Genomic DNA, 20,006 nt, shown 5'->3' on the forward strand with positions numbered 1-20,006 from the left:
GGAGAACAGGAGGGAGAAAGAGCAGAGATGAAGGGAAAGAAGGAGAACCGGAGGGGGAAAGAGCAGAGCTGTGGCCGGGGCAGCGAGGGCGGGCGGTGGCCGCACACCGCAGCTCCCTGCCTCGGTTTCCCTCCGGCGGCCGCGGTCCTCCCACCCGCGCACGGCGCTAGGGGGCGCTGCGCTCTCTGGCCCCGCCCTCCCCGCGTCTCCTAGCAACCCGCCCCGCCCCCGCGCTCTGATTGGCCGCCGCCGCTGCCGCCGCCATTTTCAAACCGCCGGTTCGCCGCCGCCGCCGTTGTTGCCGCCGCCGCCGTTTGCCGCCGGACGGGAGCGGTGCGGCTGGAGTCGGTCTCCGCCTTCTTCCCGGACGCGACCTGTCACTATGGAGGCTGAGCCCCTAGGCCAGAAGCCTCCTCGCCGGAAACGGAGCAGGGTTAGTGCCGGGGCCGGCGCCGGCCGTTCTCCCACGGCGGACAGCGCTGCCGGCGTGACCACCTCTGCCGCCTCTTGCAGCCGGTAGGAGCCGTGATCCCTTCCCGTCCTCCCGTCAGGGGCTGCGGTCCTGGCAGTGGTTCGCCGTGCGGGCAGTACGCCCTGCTGCCCTGGCGAAGGGACCCTCGGCCCCGCTGCCCCGCAAGGGCAGCTCCCTGCCTCCGTCAGTGCGGACCGCCCCTCCCGTCCCCCGTGGGGAGCTGCTCTCTGCGGCTCGTAGCCGACCTCTCGCCTTCTTCTGGGGAGATTTCTTTCCTCCCTTTCCTAGAGGTGACCCTGTGTGCTATAACGGACAGCCCCCGACCCACGGCAGGCTTTCCCCGCTGTTATGTAAGCTGGACGTGTCCCCGAGTAGCTTCTGCTTAAGCAAGAGGTGCACCAACGACACACCTTATGCCGGGAAGGGACATTCCCCAGGCCCGGAGAGGTTTCCCTGCCTGTGCCTGGCCCATCGTGGGGGTTAGCTGCTCTTATCTCCATCCCTGCGTACAAAACTGCCCCAGGGCTGCCGTGCAAAGCCATCCCTCCTCCCGCATCTCCTGGGGCTGCCTGCAGGCTGCCTGCAGCCCGCACCACTTCGGGAGAAAGGAGAAGGTGGTTCCTGTGGTGGGAATAGATTGGAGGTGTGTTGGCTCCTGGAGAGCCTGGTTGTGTCCAGCAGCAGTGAGCCTGCAGGTGACAGCAACCTAGGAGCAGTGTGGAGCTGTTGGGGGGTAGGAGAGCCCTGCAGAGGGACCTGGCCAGGCTGGATGGGTGGGCAGAGGCCAAGGGAATGAGATTGAACAAGGTCAAGTGCAGGGTTCTGCACTTTGGCCACAACAACCCCAAGCAGTGCTACAGGCTGGGGCCAGAGTGGCTGAGAGCAGCCAGGCAGAGAGGGACCTGGGGGTGCTGGCAGAGAGGAGCTGAAGCTGAGGCAGCAGTGCCCAGGTGGGCAGCAGAGCCAATGGCATCCTGGGCTGGCTCAGGAGCAGTGTGGGCAGCAGGACAAGGGAGGTTCTTGTGCCCCTGTGCTCAGCACTGCTCAGGCCACCCCTGGAGTGCTGTGTCCAGCTCTGGGCTCCTCCATTACAGAGAGATGTTGAGGTGCTGGAAGGTGTCTGGAGCAGGGCAGCAAGGCTGGGGAGGGGCCTGGAGCAGAGCCCTGTGAGGAGAGGCTGAGGGAGCTGGGGGGGTGCAGCCTGCAGCAGAGGAGGCTCAGGGCAGAGCTCATTGCTGCCTGCAGCTGCCTGCAGGGAGGCTGTAGCCAGGTGGGGTTGGGCTCTGCTGCCAGGCAAGCAGCAACAGAAGAAGGGGCCAGAGGCTGAAGCTGTGCCAGGGGAGGTCTAGGCTGGATGTTGTTAGGAAGTTGTTGTCAAGAGAGAGTGATTGGCATTGGAATGGGCTGCCCAGGGAGGTGCTGGAGTCGCCATCCCTGGGGGTGTTCAAGAAAGGCCTGGCTGAGGCACTTAGTGCCATGGTCTGGCTGATTGGGCAGGGCTGGGTGCTAGGTTGGACTGGCTGAGCTTGGAGGTCTCTTCCAACCTGCTTGATTCTATGATCTTCTGGGATCTCTGCAGGCAGTTACATAAGTTCAACCTCTCCTGGGCATGGGGAAACTTACATCAGCTCTACTGTCAGCACTTGCTTTTTGTCTGATTTCTAAACCTCTTTGTGTGCCATCTACTACTGTTTTGTTGGTATATTGAATTTGGGAGACTTTCCAGGACCACCCAGTGAAAGAAACTGTTTCTTATGTTAATCTGAAGTTCATCTTACCTGGTTTGACCCCAGTGATGATATCTGGATGTGTTTATAAGCAGCTCCTGCCCTATCAGCAGCTGTGCCCTGAGTGACCCATTCCTTGGTGACTTTTATCTAGTCAAAACAAGATAGATTATCTTAGGTTTGTGCTTTCTCTTCTCCTCAAGGTCGGGAATTGACTTCTCCAAGCATGCAGGTGTTGTAGATTCTGACAGATGTGCCCTGTTTCTACCTTCAGATGCTCCCTTTGGGCATAAGTCCACCCATATATGTGATCAGATCAGAGTTCTTTTCCTCACTGACCAGTTTTCTTTGTGCCTGATGGTGTACACTCAGTAATTTTGCTGCCCACACCAAGCTGTGTGCTGCAGCAGCCAGGCTGCAGGGCAGGGATCCAGCCAGAGGCACCTGTGCAGGCTGCAGAGGTGGGCACAAGCCAAGCTCAGGAGGTGCAACAAGACCAAGGGCAAGGTCCTGCAGCTGGGTCAGGGCAATGCCAAGCACCAATGCAGGCTGGGCAGTGCCAGGCTGGAGAGCAGCCCTGAGGAGAGGCACTTGGGGGTGCTGCTGGAGGAGAAGCTCAGCAGGAGCCAGCAGTGTGCACTTGCAGCCCAGAAAGCCAAGCAGAGCCTGGGCTGCAGCAGCAGCAGTGTGGCCAGCAGGGCCAGGGAGGGGATTCTGCCCCTCTGCTCTGCTCTGCTGAGACCCCAGCTGGAGTCCTGCATCCAGCTCTGGAGCCCCTGGGACAAGAGGGCTGTGGAGATGCTGGAGAGTGTCCAGAGCAGGGCCAGGAGGATGCTGAGAGGCTGCAGCAGCTCTGCTGTGAGCACAGCCTGAAAGAGTTGGGGCTGTGCAGGCTGCAGCAGAGGAGGCTCCCAGGTGACCTTCTTGTGGCCTTCCAGCATCTGAAGTGGGCTCCAAAAAAGCTGGGGAGGGACTTTTGAGGCTGTGAGGGAGTGTCAGGAGTGGGGGGAATGGAGCAAAGCTGGAGGTGGGGAGAGTGAGAGTGGAGGTGAGGAGGAAGTTGTTGAGCAGGAGAGTGGTGAGAGGCTGGATTGGGTTGCCCAGGGAGGTGGTTGAGGCCCCATGGCTGGAGGTGTTTGAGGCCAGGCTGGCTGAGGCTGTGTGCAGCCTGCTCTAGGGTAGGGTGTCCCTGGGCATGGCAGGGGGGTTGGCACTGCCTGCTCCTTGTGCTCCCTTCCAGCCCTGACTGATTCTGTGATTCCATGACTGCAGCCCTTCAGGCTGGCAGTTTCTTGGGTCAGAATGGAGAGAGCTGCTCCTGCCCTTCCTTCAGCTTCATGTGTGCCATGGGAATGAGTGAGAGCAAGGTGACTGGGGCAGTCTCTTGTTTTGAAACCTGGTGAAATTCCCCACGGGCTGCTGTGAATGTTCTTTATTAGGTGACTTAAAGCAAGCTAAACCCTGAGCTTGGCTTCCCTACTGTCTGGTTTTAGTAACTATTGTGTGCTCTGGTTATCAGCCTCATTTAATGACCTTTTAAGAAACAAATGTTTTCATAGCAACTTGCTGCAGTATCACCTTGAAGATCAAATTGTGCCTCCCTAATTGCTCTGCTTGAAAAGCAGAGAATAATTGAAGGCTTCAGAGGTTCAGTGAGGTGATGAAACGCACCGACTGCTTCTGGGATGGTCACACATTCCTTTGTGAGGCTTGCCTGTGTGGAGAGGCCCAGGGAAATTGTGATACAACTGGGAAAGAAGCTTATGTGAATGAGAAGTGTGGCTATGAAACCTTCATCTGGAGAACCACAAGCCAGAATGATGCCAGCTCAGCACCTAGGTGTGGATTTGTGATGTAGATAGAGCAATTCAAGAAGTCACTGGCTTGAGGCTTGAGAGAGGTTTCATTGGAAGTGACTTCTGGGAGGTCTCCAGTCCAACATTTGCCCAATGCAAGGGCAACTTCAAATTTTAGGTCAAGGTTGTCAGAGCATTGGCCAGGTATGCCTCAAAAAACCTCCAAGGACAAAGAGTTTCTTCTCTGGGTCTCTTTCAGAGCATGACCACGCTCGTTGAGGGAGAAGATAGTTTTGCTTCTGTCTAATGGAATTGCTTTTCTTGTGGCAGGCTGTGCAGGTTGCCCCTTTTCATTGTGCTCTCAGAAGGCACTGTGTCTTCTCTTTACCTCCTTTTTAGACAGCTGTAGACAGAAGCTACATTCCACTTTGCCTTTTCTTCCCCAGGCTGAGTGAACTCACCTCCAATCTCATGCTCCAGCCACATCATTTTGATTGCCCTTTGCTGGACGTACTCTAATTGTTATTTCTTGTACTGAGAGGCCCAAAGCTGCCTCCACTCTCCAGATGGGGTTTCTCAAATACCAGCTGGCATCATTTGAGCTGCTGGCTGGGTTTTTACCACCCTAGTCATGCCAAGCCAACCATCTGGTTGCAAACCACTAGTAACATAATTTGAATTATTGCATCCCTTTTGCTGTTGGTAGTGGCAAACTAAGACAGAGGGACAAGGGTTTTCCAAAGGAGAACATCCTGGAAGTGTTTTGAGTTTTGTTGTTTGTTGCATTTTAGCCTAAAAGGCCAAAAAGATAATAAATCTGTGTCTTGGGTCCAAGTGGTCCTGCTGCCAGGTTCAGTTGCTGAGCTTTCAGCCAGCCTAACCTTGCACAGCCTGATGGAGATTGGTGTTACGAGTCTGAATGCCATTGATGAGGGGACAGACAGACAGAGGCTGCTCAGCAAGTTGCTGATGACCCCAAACTGGAAGCCTTGGCTGATCCAGCTGCAGGCTGTGCTGCTATCCAGCCAGACCTGGACAGACAGAGCTGGGCATAGAGGAACCAAATGAGGTTCAGCAAGGACAAGTGCAGAGTCCTGCACCTGGGGAGCAACAATAAACTGCAGCAGTGCAGGCTGGGAGGTGACTGCTGGAGAGCAGCCCCAAGGAGAGGGACCTGGGGGTGCTGGGGGAGAACATCCATGGCACAGCAATGTGCCCTGGGGGCCAAGAAGGCCAATGGGGTCCTGGGGTGCATTAAGCTGAGTGTGTCCAGCAGATCAAGGGAGGTTCTCCTGCCCCTCTGCTCTGCCCTGCTGAGACCTCATCTTGAATACTGTGTTCAGTTTTGGGCTCCCCAGTTGCAGAGGGACAGGGATCTGCTGGAGAGGGTCCAGCAGAGGGCTGTGAGGATGATGAGGGGACTGGAGGGCACTGCCTGATGAGGAGAGGCTGAGGGACCTGGGGCTGTTTAGTCTGGAGAAGACTGAGAGGGGATTTGATCAATGTTTATCAATATCTGAGGGCTGGGGGTCAGGAGGGGGGGACAGGCTCTGCTCACTGCTGCCTGGGACAGGACAAGCAGCAATGGGTGTAAGCTGCAGCACAGGAGGTTCCAGCTCAACACAAGGGGGAACTTCTTGACTGGAAGGGTCCCAGAGCCCTGGCACAGGCTGCCCAGAGAGGTTGTGGAGTCTCCTTCTCTGGAGCCTTTCAAGCCCTGTCTGGCTGTGTTCCTGTGTGATCTGTGCTAGATTGTGTGGCCCTGCTGTGGCAAGGGGGTTGGACTGGATGATCTCCTTGGGTCCCTTCCAACCCTTAATATCCTGTAAGCCTGTGACTTTCCCCTAGTTCATGGTGACTTTGTTTCCCTGTTGCAGGCAGGGTCACTATGTGGGTCTCTGGGCTAAGACAAGCAAGAACTCCAACTGGCTGTGCTGTTTGTGGTCTCAACAGGCAGCCTGCAGTGCAGGGCTGCTCTGAAGAGAAAATCCATGAGTTTGGGGCTTGCTGGGAGAGCCCCACGAGTACTTGGGGAGCAGGGAGCTTTGCTTAAGCAAGCACTTCTGCGCTAGATCATGAATCCATTCAACTGTGCACATTCAACGAGCTCACTCCCCCTGCTCATTTGCCTTAACCTTGCGAGTGTGTGTTCACACAGGCATGGAAAAGCTGTGTCCAGCCCTGTAATCCGACCCTGGAGGAGTCCTCTGCCCCCCAGTCTGATTTTAGTCAGACGTCTGTCCCAGCAGAAGGCCTCTGAGAGGCTGAATTCACTGCATGCATTCAGCCATGCTGGAGGGGGAGGTAATATCCTTTATTAGCCAGGTCCTCTTCCAGATTTTGATTTAGACCTCTTAGACTCTCATGGCTACAACATTCCTGAGTGGTCTCAAATAGGCTGTTTCAAGGAGGATTTTTTTTCTTTTGAGCTTTGGACTTCCACAAGAAGCATCAAGTTTCACTTCTGTGACACTGGAGAATTCCTGGGCTTTCCCAAAAAGGGATCTATGCCCAGGGAGGTGTGAAAGGGATGCAGCTTGGACAGAGTAGTTGTAGTTGGCCTCCTGTCTGTGTAATGCCAGAGTTGTGTCTAAAAAGAGAGGAGACAGTTGAGAGCATGCTGGAGACTGTGACTTCACAGGGCTGTGAGCAGGGAATATTTCCTCTGATAGCTCTGCTCTGTGGACTGCTGATCTAATTGTCCATCCAGCCCTTTCTTCCTAGCAGTACCTCTGGATCTCTTCAGATTTAAGGTATGAACAAGAGAGGGGATTGCACTGAGTAGAGGGAGAGGAATCATGGAATGGTTTAGGGTGGAAGGGACCTCAAAGCTTATCTGGTTCCAGCCCTCTGCCATAGGCAGGGACATCTCCCACTAGAGCAGGTTGCTCAAGGCCTCATCCAAACTGGCTTTGAACACTTCCAGGGAGGCTGTGGAGCACAGAAGCACCCAATGTGATCTTTGATCCACAATGTGATCTTCTGTGCTCCACAACCTCCCTGGGAAACCTGTGCCAGTGTCTCACCACCCTCACTGCAAACAACCCTTTCCTAACATCTACTTTGAATCTCCTCTATGCCACTTTAAACCCATCACCCTCCTCATCCTGTCACTACAGGACCTTGTCAGTAGTCCCTCCCCAGCCTGCCTGGAGCCCCCTTCAGATACTGGAAGGCCACTTTAAGGCCTCCTCAAAGCCTTCTCCAGGCTGCACAGCCCCAGCTCTTGTAGCCTGTCCTCAGAGCAGAGCTGCTGCAGCCCTCTCAGCATCTTGGTGGCCTCCTCTGGACTGGCTGCAACACTTCCATGTCCTTCTTGTGCTGGGGGCTCCAGAACTGCCCCCAGGACTGCAGGTGGGGTGTGAGGAGAGCAGAGCCAAGGGGCAGAATCCCCTCCCTTGCCCTGTGCCCACACTGCTCTTGCTGCACCCAGCACAGGGTTGTGTCTGGGCTGCACTCACACTGCAGGCTCCTGTGGAGCTTTTCATCATCCCCATGCCCCCAGGGCCTGTTCCTGAGGGCTGCTCTCAGCCATTCCCCACCCAGCCTGGAGCTGTGCTTGGGATTGCATCGAACCAGATGTAGAAAGTGGGAGTGATCTCAAAGCAAAGCAGTCCTGAGGGGCAATGAGAAATGGGTTCACTGAGAAGACATTCATTCTGTTGCCAGCTACCTTCTGACCCAGAGTCAGACCATGGTATCAGGTGCAGGATGAGGCCTTCTCTAAACTTCATCTCCGGCACTCAGGGGGGGACAAGGCTCCTGGAACAGATAAAAGAAACCTTGTTTGGGCTGTTTGCTTGCTCTAATTTTGTTCCAAACTCCATAGTTTATCTAGTCTCAAGGTGAATGCAGGTGAAGCTGACAGCTCCAGGGCGTGCTGTGTCCTCTGATATAACTCCAAGCAGTGATTCCCCCCTCCTGCCCCAGACATCCAATCTAACCCCAGTTTGCACCTCCTGTACATCTTTTGCCAAGCTCTAAGAGCTGGTGTGCAGCTCTCTCCAGCTGGCATGGCCCAGTGCCCTGCTGGGGGAGACACAGGTACCCTCCAGCCCCAGGGAAGCCTGGAGCTTGCAGAGTACTTCTGATCTTTGTCCAGAGTCAACTGTCTTCACTGATACCTAGAGCCACTCTGTAGCTTGCAGCTTACAGAAGTGCCTGGAGGGATCATGCAGGGTTGGAGCAGGGCTCTGCTGAGCTCCTGAGGATAGAGATGGGGTTGTTGAGGCCCATGACTAATTAACCCTCTACCTCCTCACCTTCCTCTCCATGGGTGTGAGAGGGGGATCATGCAGGGTTGGGGCAGAGCTCTGCTGAGCTCCTGAGAATAGAGATGGGTTTGCCAAGGCCCTTAACTATTAAACCTCTACCTCACCTTCACCTCCATGGATGTCTGCATCTTCCCCAGCTCTTCAGCTGCTTTTCTGTGTTCTTTTTGTTGGTCCTTGCTTGGCATCTGGGGTCTCAGACCTTGTATAGACAAGAGAGTTCTGAACAAGAGACAGCAGCAGGTCACTTTGAGACAAGCTATCTGCGGTGGGAAGGGAGGAGAGTCACAGCTGATTGTACATATTCATGTGCTTAGAAATATTTTCATTGCAACCCTCACTTCTCAGCAGCTATTCAGATGGGATTAATCCCAGTTCACTGGCTGGCTTTGTGTGGAAGGATTAAAATGAACTGGTGGTGTTTTTATGTAGGTCACACGAGAGTGGAAGGTGGAAAAAATGCTCAGTTGTCAAGTTGTGCCAGCAAAGGTGGTGTCACTGTAAGCCCCTGAGCAAAAGGTGGTCTTAAGCAGGCTGACCAGCATTGACTTGAGAAACAGAGGACAAGCAGCTTCTTGTCTGATGTGATCAATGGATGAGGTTGGCAAAAGGAGCTTGGTAGAGCAGCAGGTGTTGGAAAAGAGCTGAGTCTGGGTTTGTGTTTTCTCACAGATGGTACAACTGTGAACAGCTGCCAGAGGTGGGGTCTGGGTTCTCCAAATCAGTTCAGTGTGCTGCTCTCTTGGCAGCAGTCTCACTCACTGTGTGAAGTGGGGAGCTGGTTTTCTGATGAACTTGTACCCAAAAAATAAAGTGAAGTTTCTCACTTAATCAGCAGCTCAGCCCACCTTTCCCTTTGGCTATTGGATTGCTGCATAAGGCTTACAGGGATCTGGCTGGCTGGATCTCAAGCTGCAGCAGGGATTGAATACTAGGAAGAATTGCTTTCCTGCAAGAGTGGTCAGGCATTGGAACAGGCTGCCCAGAGAGGTGATGGAGTCACTGTCCCTGGAGGTGTTCAGAAAGACAGGTAGACTTAGCACTTTGGGATGTGGTCTAGTGGTCACAGAGGTGCTGGCTTGAAGAGTTGACTTTATGGTCTCAGAGGTGTTTTCCAACCTTAGTAATTGTATGAGAGGAGAAAGATGACCTCTTTGGCAGCAAAAGGAGATCCTCCACTGCAGCCTGTGTGGAAAGCTTGTCAAGAATTGGAATGGGCTGCCCAGGGAGGTGGTGGAGTTGCTGTGGCTGGAGGCGTTGAAGCAAAGCCTGGATGAGGCACTTAGTGCCATGGTCTGGTTGACTGGCCAGGGCTGGGTGCTAGGTTGGACTGGCTGAGCTTGGAGGTCTCTTCCAACCTGGGTGCTTCTATGACCTCAAAGGTCTCTCCCAAACTCAACACTTCTACCATTCTATAACTGCTCCAACCTGGTTGCTTCTATGACCTCAAAGGTCTCTCCCAAACTCAACAGTTCTACCATTCTATAACTGCTCCAACCTGGTTGCTTCTATGACCTCAAAGGTCTCTCCCCATCTCAACAGATCTACCATTCTATAACTATAACTGCTCCAACTTGGTTGCTTCTATGATTCTGCAGCAGAAATAAGAACAAAGCAGCTGAAGGCATCAGAAGAAAGAGTCCCTCCTAAATGATATGTTTACACATTAAAAGGAGAAAAAAAGCTGTTTAAAACCTCCCCTGAGCACCCATTTGTTCTGCACAACCTGCAGTAAGCTCTTTAACTGGCTTTTATTTATTCACTGTAGCCATTTAGACTATTTCAAGTCAGTTTGTTTGTTGGCCAGTGACCTAACCACTGTTGTGAAGGCCAAGTGGGTTTGATGCTGATGTCTCTCTTTCCTTTCTTCTCTCTTAATTATGGCTGTTGTGAAATGAATGTTTGTTTGCTCTTGATCTTGTGTGATTAAAGCCTGCGTTCCAGCAGACTTTCTTGGGCTGGTAAAATCGTAATGAAGAGTGCAAACAGAGCCTTTTCCTTCCTATTATCACATCAAAGTTAGCACAAATGGAAACTTTTACTGCTCTGATGAAGGTGGCTATTAAGATGCATCACTTGGACATAATTGGAAGCTACCCTGAGCTAGAGGCTCTCACATTACCCCTGGTTTTTATTCCAGAAGCAGGCTGTGAGTGTCTGGATCTGAAGGTGTTCATGGCATGGCAGGTTTTTATGCAACCACTTCAATCAGCTGTTCTTCCAGCTCACAGGAGATGGGATAAGGCTGCATTAGCTGAAGCATCCCAAAATGTGTGTCAATATTTTGGCCTGTAAGAGAATGCTGAGATATTTAGCAGCTATTGCAGATGACACCAAGCTGTGTGGTGTGGTTTACCCTCTGGGAAGAAGGAAGGTGTCCAGAGAAGGGTGATTGAAGCTGGTGAAAGGCCTGGAACACAAACCCTATGAGGAGAGGCTGAGGGAGCTGGGGGTGTGCAGCCTGCAGCAGAGGAGGCTCAGGGCAGAGCTCATTGCTGCCTGCAGCTGCCTGCAGGGAGGCTGTAGCCAGGTGGGGTTGGGCTCTGCTGCCAGGCAAGCAGCAACAGAAGAAGGGGACACAGTCTCAAGCTGTGGCAGGGGAGGTCTGGGCTGGATGTTGTTAGGAAGTTGTTGTCAGAGAGAGTGATTGGCATTGGAATGGGCTGCCCAGGGAGGTGGTGGAGTCTCTGTGGCTGGAGGTGTTGAATCCAAGCCTGGCTGAGGCACTTAGTGCCATGGTCTGGTTGATTGTCCAGGGCTGGGTGCTAGGTTGGACTGGCTGAGCTTGGAGGTCTCTTCCAACATGGTTGATTCTATGATGCCATCCAGAAGGACCCTGATGGGCTGCAGAAGTGGGCTCATGTCAACTTCAAGAAGTTCAACAAGGCAAAGTGAGGTCCTGCACCTGAGTCAGGGTACAGATACAGGCTGGGTAATGAGTGGATTGGGAGCAGTCCTGCAGAGGACTTATGGATGTTGGTTGATGAGATGCTTGACTTGAGCCAGCAATGTGCTTTGGCAGCCCAAGAAGCCAGCTGTGACCTAGGCTGCATCAAAAGAAGTGTGACCAGCAGGTCAAGGGAGGTGATTCTGCCCCTCTGCTTTTGTGAGGCCCTACCTGGAGTAGTCTGTCCAGCTGTGGAGCCCCCAGCACAAGGACATGGATTTGATGGAGATGGCCCAGAGGCCACAAAGATGATCAAAGGCCTGAAGCATCTCTCCTGTAGGCTGAGGGAGTGGAGTGTGTTCAGCCTGGAGAAGAGAAGATGCTGGAGAGACCTTATGTCACCTTTCCAGTACCTGAAGCTGGAGGGGGACTTTTCATAAGAGCCTATGGTGACAAGACAAGGGCCAATGGTTTTAAACTAGATTCAGAGTGGACCTTAGGAGGAAGTTCATTACAGTGAGGGTGGTCAGACACTGGAACAAGTTGCCCAGAGTAGTTAGTTGTGGACACCTCATCCCTGGAAGTTTTTAAGACCAGGCTGGATGAGGCCTTGAGCAGCCTGGACTAGTGGGAGGTGTCCCTGCCCATGGCAGGGGTGTTGGAACTAGATGATCCTTAAGGTCCCATCCAACCTAAGCCATTCTATGCTACTAAGTTTCTAGTAGGGAAGATGAGGAGATGAGAATAGGAAGGAGGAGAAAAGACCTATAAAGTCACTCAGAAGTTGCTGTTTCTAAGCCATGGCATTGCTGCATTCCCAAGCTACATGGCAAATGCTTCCAGCCCGTTATTAAAACCTAGGAAAACCTTTCAGCACTCCTGACATCCTTCTGTGTGAGTGTTGATTGTGGGTAACACCACTCTCTTAATTACTGTGTGCTGATGATAGACTGCTTGTTATTGTCTTTTAAAGCAGAAGTCATGCTACACTTAACCAGGTCATTATCTTCCCTCACAAATCATTATCCTCCACAACCAGTGGCTTCAGCCTAGCTATTAGTGCTACAATGAAGATTTTCAGAGCAAGCTCTTCACAGATGCCTTGCAGGATGTTCTCTTCAGATGAATAACTCACAGGAGAGGAAGAAAGGAAATTGCTGCCATGCCAACTTCAGTCTTGTGAGGTGAAAGATAAGAGGAGCATCTCTCCTGTAAACATGGTCCCCTAATGATAAGGGTGAGCTCTTCAGGACTTTTTCACCCACTGAAATAGTCTTTGTGTGCTGAAGGTATCTCTTCTACAATTAGGAAGGTTCTTAAGTCTGTCTCTTCTGACTGGCCTTATTGCTGACCCAGGTATCAGCAAAGGTTGGTGTGAGCCCACAGCACTGTCCTAGCTCAGTGTGGTGGGGAAATCTCACTCTTCCACAGTTTTTAACTTGTAGTCCTTACTGTGGGGGGAAAAAAAGAGGCAGTTAAATGCACTCGTAGCAGACTTTGATGATGTTCTGCTGGTATCTTAACAGGCAGGTTGTTAAAATGCTAAATTCAATCCCAGTAAGATCTGCTTGTGGCTGGCCTGATGTTGGCTGCTGACTCTGTGTTAAGTCCCTGGCCAAATGGTGACAGAAGAGCTTTGAGGGGCAGCATATAGGTTGACATAGGCAGTTGATAGGTTGGACTGGATAATCACAGAATCAGTCAGGATTGGAAGGGACCACAAAGATCATCTAGTTCCAACCCCCCTGCCATGGGCAGGGATCTTGGAGGTCTCTTCCAAGCTGGTTGGTTCTGTGGTTTCCTACTCAGATTGGAATAGAGCACAAAGGTGTTTCCTGCAGTTGCAAGCAGAAGAGCTTTGTGCCCTCCTGCTGCAAGCTACACACATTTCCAGACCCCTTGAGCAGCTAATTGTAGAATCATAAGCTGAAGGGAGGTTGTAGCCAGGAGGAGGTTGCTCTCTTCTCTCAGGTGGCCAGCACCAGAACAAGAGGACACAGCCTCAAGCTGTGCCAGGGGAGATTTAGGCTGGAGGTGAGGAGAAAGTTCTTCACTGAGAGAGTCATTGGACACTGGAATGGGCTGCCCGGGGAGGTGGTGGAGTCGCTGTCCCTGGAGGTGTTCAAGAAGATACTGGATGAGGCATTTAGTGCCATGGTCTGGTTGATTGGCTAGAGCTGGGGGATAGGTTGGACTGGATGATCTTGGAGGTCTCTTCCAACGTGGTTGATTCTATGATTCTACACAAAGGCTGCTCTAAGGTCTCCCTGGAGCCTTCTCTTCTCCAGCTGTCTCAGCCTGTCCTCACAGCAGAGGGCTTCCAGCTCTGCCATCATTTTTGTGGCCTCCTCTGGACCTTCTTCAGCAGGTTCATAGCCTCCTTGTGCTGAGCACTTCAGAGCTGAATGCAGTACTGCAGTGTAGGTCTCACCAGAGCAGAGCAGCTTTCTTGATGGGGTTTTGAGCAACATTCTAAACCAGAGCTAGGACTTCAAAACAATCTATGAATGAGAATTTGACCTCACTGCAATGGAAGGTGAGAATCCTAATAAACTCACTGATTTCTTTACCAGAGTATTCCAGTACTTCATCCTATACACAATGGGTTCATTTCAAGTGCTGGTCAGTTTGACAGCCATGGAAACTTGCCATATTTGCTGACTTCCAATGATTTCCTTTCTGGATACTGTAAAACTGTGATCTGTCATTAATGTCTACTTTCTAGCTCTGCTATCAGCTGGCTAAAGCCATTTTGTTGCTGTTCTCTCTACTTGTTTTTTCCTTCCCCTTTTAAAAGTATTTCATACTTTCATTTCTGCATCAGCTTTATATCTTGCTGGCATCTATGGTGTTGCTCTGAAGAAACAGCAGGAAACATGAGGTTTCTGGTGAGCATCAAACCACTGCAACCACAAAACTTAAAGGAAAGTTTTGAAATGCCTGAAAAAGAAAAGCAATGATAAGGCAGTCCTGACAATAATATGTGGAAGGAAGAGCTCTTCCCAAAAAGGAATGTGATAGGGAGAGGTGAACAAACACTGGGGAGCAATGGGGTGAGGGAAATGAGGTGTTGATCTGTTGGAAGGTAGGAGAGCCCTGCAGAGGGACCTGGCCAGGCTGCATGGGTGGGCAGAGGCCAAGGGGATGAGACTGAACAAGACCAAGTGCAGGGTTCTGCACTTTGGCCACAACAACCCCAAGCAGCACTACAGGCTGAGGACTGAGTGGCTAAGAGCAGCCAGGCAGAGAGGGCCCTGGGGGTGCTGGAAGAGAAGAGCTGAAGCTGAGGCAGCAGTGCCCAGGTGGGCAGCAGAGCCAATGGCATCCTGGGCTGGCTCAGGAGCAGTGTGGGCAGCAGGACAAGGGAGGTTCTTGTGCCCCTGTGCTCAGCACTGCTCAGGCCACCCCTGCAGTGCTGTGTCCAGTTCTGGACTCCTCCATTGCAGAGAGATGTTGAGGTGCTGGAAGGTGTTTGGAGCAGGGCAGCAAGGCTGGGGAGGGGCCTGGAGCAGAGCCTTGTGAGGAGAGGCTGAGGGAGCTGGGGGGGTGCAGCCTGCAGCAGAGGAGGCTCAGGGCAGAGCTCATTGTGATTGGCATTGGAATGGGCTGCCCAGGTGAAGTCTCTGTGGCTGGGGGTGTTGAAGCCAAGCCTGGCTGGGGCACTTAGTGCCATGGTCTAGATGACTGGCCAGGGCTGGGTGCTAGGTTGGACTGGCTGAGCTTGGAGGTCTCTTCCAACCTGGTTGGTTGACTCCAATTCTCTCTGGGTGAGCTCAACTGTTCAGCTAAGACCACCATGGCCGTTAAACTATGTCCTGCTGTAGTTGATGTCATTGTTCACTGTAGGGGTGTTGGATAAGATGACTTTAGAGTCCTTTCTGACCCAATGCACTCTGATCTATGCAGTCAGGATCTTGGAGGCTTCATGCCAGGTTGCCTTGATCAACCTGTTCTAGTGAAAGTTGTCCCTTCCCATGGTGGCTGGGACTAGATCAACTTTAAGGTCCATTCCAACCCACACCATTCTGAGTCTGTGCTGCAAGCACCATCCCTGCTCCATGTAGTTGCTTCACTTGCCCACCTTTATTCTTGTTCTTTATTATGGTGAAGCCAAGGAAAATGCAGACTTCAACAACAACAAAAAAAGGCATCCAGCCAATAATGTAGTTAGAATTGCAAATCCAGGTGGGCCCCACCTTTTGTGGAGGAGTAGTAACAACCTTGGCTCAAGTTTCCTGCATGTTTCAGCAAGCAGTCCCAGAGACAGCCAAACCATGCAGCCTGCTTTCCTATGGAGCTGTCTGGTGCTTGGATCCTCTGATGTCCTTTTTCTCCCCACCTCCGTGGTTGAAGTGCAACAGTGAAGAGTTGAGGGAAAAGAAAAGGCATTTGAAGATCAAATCCTTGAGTCTGGAGAACTGGAGAAGAAGGATGGGGAAGGTATAAACAGCTGGGAGTCTGGGCACTCCTGGGCTGTGATCTCAGAGTTGGCTAGGCATGAGTTCATCCCACTAATGCTGCTGTGCAAAACATTTTGCTGTGCCTGCAGAGGGAGGGATGACCAGGCAGCAGGAGCTGGTGAAGGAATGCTCTTAAGAAGGCAGAGACCTTCCAGTGCTGTTTGGGAAAAGCTCAAGGTTCTCCCTTTTCTCCTCTACATTTCACTTGACTTTCCAGAGCACTGTTACCACCAGGAGCTTTCTTCTTGCTGTGTCCTCATGCAGAATCATACAATCAGGCAGGGTTGGAAGGGAGCACAAGGAGCAGCCAGTTCCAACCCCCCTGCCATGCCCAGGGACACCCTACCCTAGAGCAGGCTGCACACAGCCTCAGCCAGCCTGGCCTCAAACACCTCCAGCCATGGGGCCTCAACCACCTCCCTGGGCAACCCATTCCAGCCTCTCACCACTCCCATGCTCAACAACTTCCTCCTCACCTCCAGCCTCACTCTCCCCACCTCCAGCTTTGCTCCATTCCCCCCACTCCTGCCACTCCCTCACAGCCTCAAAAGTCCCTCCCCAGCTTTTGTGGAGCCCACTTCAGATCCTGGCAGGCCACAAGAAGGTCACCTGGGAGCCTCCTCTGCTGCAGCCTGCACAGCCCCAACTCTTTCAGTCTGTGCTCACAGCAGAGCTGCTGCAGCCTCTGAGCATCCTCCTGGCCCTGCTCTGGACACTCTCCAGCATCTCCACAGCCCTCTTGTCCCAGGGGCTCCAGAGCTGGATGCAGGACTCCAGCTGGGGTCTCAGCAGAGCAGAGCAGAGGGGCAGAATCCCCTCCCTGGCCCTGCTGGCCACACTGCTGCTGCTGCAGCCCAGGCTCTGGTTGGCTTTCTGGGCTGCAAGTGCACACTGCTGGCTCCTGCTGAGCTTCTCCTCCAGCAGCACTCCCAAGTGCCTCTCCTCAGGGCTGCTCTCCAGCCTGGCACTGCCCAGCCTGCATTGGTACTTGACATTGCCTCTACTCCAGATGTGCTGGAGGTCACTGAGCTGTCCTCAGCGACTGCTCTTTCTGGCTTAAGCAGAGCTTTGTAATTCGTTTTCAGCGCCTCCAGTAGCTGCCAAGCATGCAATGAAATCTATTCCCTCTAGATGTCACCACTGGATTAGGAAACAGATATTTTCCTCCCCTCTGGCTTCGAGATTATTATCTACAGAGTTAGGGAACGTTTAGGATTAGCTTAGTTTTATTGACTCGAATTGTTAGTGCCTTCCCAACCAGTGTGAAAAGCTTCTCTTGAACACTGCAGATGACCTTTTCCTGTGTCCTGCACTGATTTCCTATTCTGTGGAATGCTCCAAGGTGACTTGGAGGAAGAATAGCAAGCAGGGAACCAAAACATGTGAACCCATCCTGCATGCCCTGGGCTTTCAGCATGTGGGTGGGCTGGAGGAAGAAGGCAGCAGGGCTGGGAGTGTTCAGCACCTGTGTCTTCACTTAAAAGCTCTCCTGCAAACTTGTCTGGGTGGTTCCAGCTTCATTGCAGAGAGACCACAAAAGTTTATTATATGAAGTTACAATTAAGCTGATTTCCCTCCCCTGCACACCTGAAGGTCTTAAGACTTTGTGACTGCTTCCACACCTTGCTTAGGGAGAAGAATCAGTTGTAGTCATGCCTTGGTTTAAACCTGTAGAAGCAGAGAGCTTAAGATGCCACTTGTGTTCATGAGTCCCCTAAACTGGCTAGAAAATGTCACCCAGAGCACTACAAAGCATTAATTAGCCCTTAAAGTCCTTCACAAATGATGCAGGCCAGCAGGATGCTCAGAGGCTGCAGCAGCTCTGCTGTGAGCACAGACTGAAAGAGTTGGGGCTGTGCAGGCTGCAGCAGAGGAGGCTCCCAGGTGACCTTCTTGTGGCCTGCCAGGATCTGAAGGGGGCTCCAAAACAGCTGTGGAGGGACTTTTGAGGCTGGGAGGGAGTGCCAGGCCTGGGGGGAATGGAGCAAAGCTGGAGGTGGGGAGAGTGAGAGTGGAGGTGAGGAGGAAGTTGTTGAGCAGAAGAGTGGTGAGAGGCTGGAATGGGTTGCCCAGGGAGGTGGTTGAGGTCCCATGGCTGGAGGTGTTTGAGGCCAGGCTGGCTGAGGCTCTGCTCTAGGGTAGGGTGTCCCTGGGCATGGCAGGGGCATTGGCACTGGCTGCTCCTTGTGGTCCCTTCCAACCCTGACTGATGCTATGATCTGTGAGGTTTGGGGAGCATGGAGGTGCTGGTTGGTTTGCTGCAGTAAGTGGAAGTAGCTGTAACTCACTTAAGAAAACTTCATCAGTACTCTCTGCTTAAAACTCACCAACAGACTTCAGGTCTGTTTATGCTTCTCCCATGGAAAGAGATTATAGTCTCATGTCTGAACTCTCTTTCCTTTGTCATCCTGCTAGCTTACATCTCTTCCTTGGCTTCCAAGCAGCTGCCTTTCCCTGCCAGCACCCATAAAATTATCCCTGAAGGCAGCAATTTCTTGTCTGCTGCAGTAACTACATTTTCCCTGATTTCTTAATCCTTCATCTGGTATTGTTTTGTCTGAGTTTCAAGTTCTTTTCCTTTCCTTGCAGGCCTTTTCTTAACTCTGTTCTTCATCTGCTACTGCCTCTGGAACCTCTATGGTCAGATAGCCAAACAATATCTAAGGCTGTCATCCCCATAAACAGAATCTGGCTTTTGGCCTGAGGTCTAACTTGACTCCTACCACCATCCATGTGCAAAATGAGTTAAATTGGCCAGATGAGCAGAATTAAAGGTATCTGAAACTGGAAATTGTCATCTAGGATTTGGACTGGATGATCTTGGAGGTCTCTTTCAACCTGGTTGATTCTATGATTCTATGCAAGAGCTGATAAATCTAACACCCTGCAGCAGCATGGAATGGAATGGCCTCAGCAGGAAGCATTATGAGGTATCTCCTAAATACATACAAACAGGCAGGGAGGACTGAGAAATGTTGTGGGCTGATGCTGGGGTTGTAGTGCTCTGAGTTTACGTCAGACACTCATGTCAACCAGTTGGACCGACTTCAGTTGGAACCTACTACTGAAGTGCTCATAAAAGGCAAGGCTGGAATCCTGCATGAAAAGGGAGGGGGTCACAAGAGAGCTGGGCAAGGACTTTTTCCAGGGGTTTGTAGTGATAGGATGAGGGGGAATGGATTGAAGCTGGAAAAGGGGAAGTTTAGAGATGAGGAAGAAATGCTTTGCAGTGAGGGGGGGTTGTGGGTGCTCCCCCCCTGGAGGTGTTCGAGGCCATGGGCAACCTATTCTAGTGGTAGGTGTCTCTGCTTGTGGTAAGGAGATTGGAACTGAATGATCTTCGTGGTCCTTTCCAACCCAAGCCATTGTGTGTGATGATGCCTCCAAACTCACAGAACAAACAGAATTGTGTTAGTTGGAAAAGGTCTTTGAGGTCATCAAATCCAGTCATTCTCTGAGCCTACGAGGCTGGTGCTAAACCATATCTCTCAGCACCACCACCTCTGTCTTTTAAGCACCTCAAGGGGTTGGGGGGGTTTCAACCACCTCGCTGAGGAGTCATTTCCAGTGTTCAAGAACTCTTTCATAGAATCAACCCGGTTGGAAGAGAGCTCCAAGCTCAGCCAGTCCAACCTAGCACCCAGCCCTGTCCTGTCACCCAGCCCATGGCACCAAGTGCCTCAGCCAGGCTTGGCTTCAACACCTCCAGCCACAGAGACTCCACCACCTCCCTGGGCAGCCCATTCCAATGCCAATCACTCTCTCTGACAACAACTTCCTCCTAACATCCAGCCTAGACCTCCCCTGCCACAACTTGAGACTCTGTCCCCTTGTTCTGTTGCTGCTTGCCTGGCAGCAGAGCCCAACCCCACCTGGCTACAGCCTCCCTTCAGGCAGCTGCAGACAGCAATGAGCTCTGCCCTAAGCCTCCTCTGCTGCAGGCTGCACCCCCCCAGCTCCCTCAGCCTCTCCTCACAGGGCTCTGCTCCAGGCCCCTCCCCAGCCTTGCTGCCCTTCTCCAAACACCTTCCAGCACCTCAACATCTCTCTTGAATTGAGGAGCCCAGAACTGGACACAGCACTCCAGGGGTGGCCTGAGCAGTGCTGAGCACAGGGGCACAAGAACCTCCCTTGTCCTGCTGCCCACACTGCTCCTGAGCCAGCCCAGGATGCCATTGGCTCTGCTGCCCACCTGGGCACTGCTGCCTCAGCTTCAGCTCCTCTCTACAGTAAAGAAACTTCTTTTTTCAGTCCAAACTAAACCTCTGCGCCTGAGGCTGTTTCATCTCATCCTGTCGCTTGTCCCTGGGGAGCAGAGTCTGGCCCCCACCTTGCTCCAGCCTCCTTTCGGGGAATTGTAGAGAGTAAATTCTCCTTTCAAACTCCTTTTCCC

At 52.4% G+C, this 20,006-nt stretch overlaps 1 protein-coding gene across 1 annotated transcript in view; it reads left to right on the forward strand.

Moving 5' to 3' along the window:
* Window positions 1-367: 367 nt before the first annotated feature.
* Window positions 368-20,006, forward strand: part of NET1 (neuroepithelial cell transforming 1) — a 91,457-nt gene continuing 71,818 nt past the window's right edge. The window contains exon 1 of the mRNA XM_064142755.1: window positions 368-516. Within this exon, the coding sequence (XP_063998825.1) occupies window positions 383-516 (134 nt within the window). The 5' untranslated portion in view covers window positions 368-382. The remainder of the gene's footprint in view (window positions 517-20,006) is intronic.

The sequence above is a fragment of the Pogoniulus pusillus genome, chromosome 4 (genome assembly GCF_015220805.1).
Source record: "Pogoniulus pusillus isolate bPogPus1 chromosome 4, bPogPus1.pri, whole genome shotgun sequence".
In the NCBI taxonomy this organism is placed as follows: Eukaryota; Metazoa; Chordata; class Aves; order Piciformes; family Lybiidae; genus Pogoniulus; species Pogoniulus pusillus.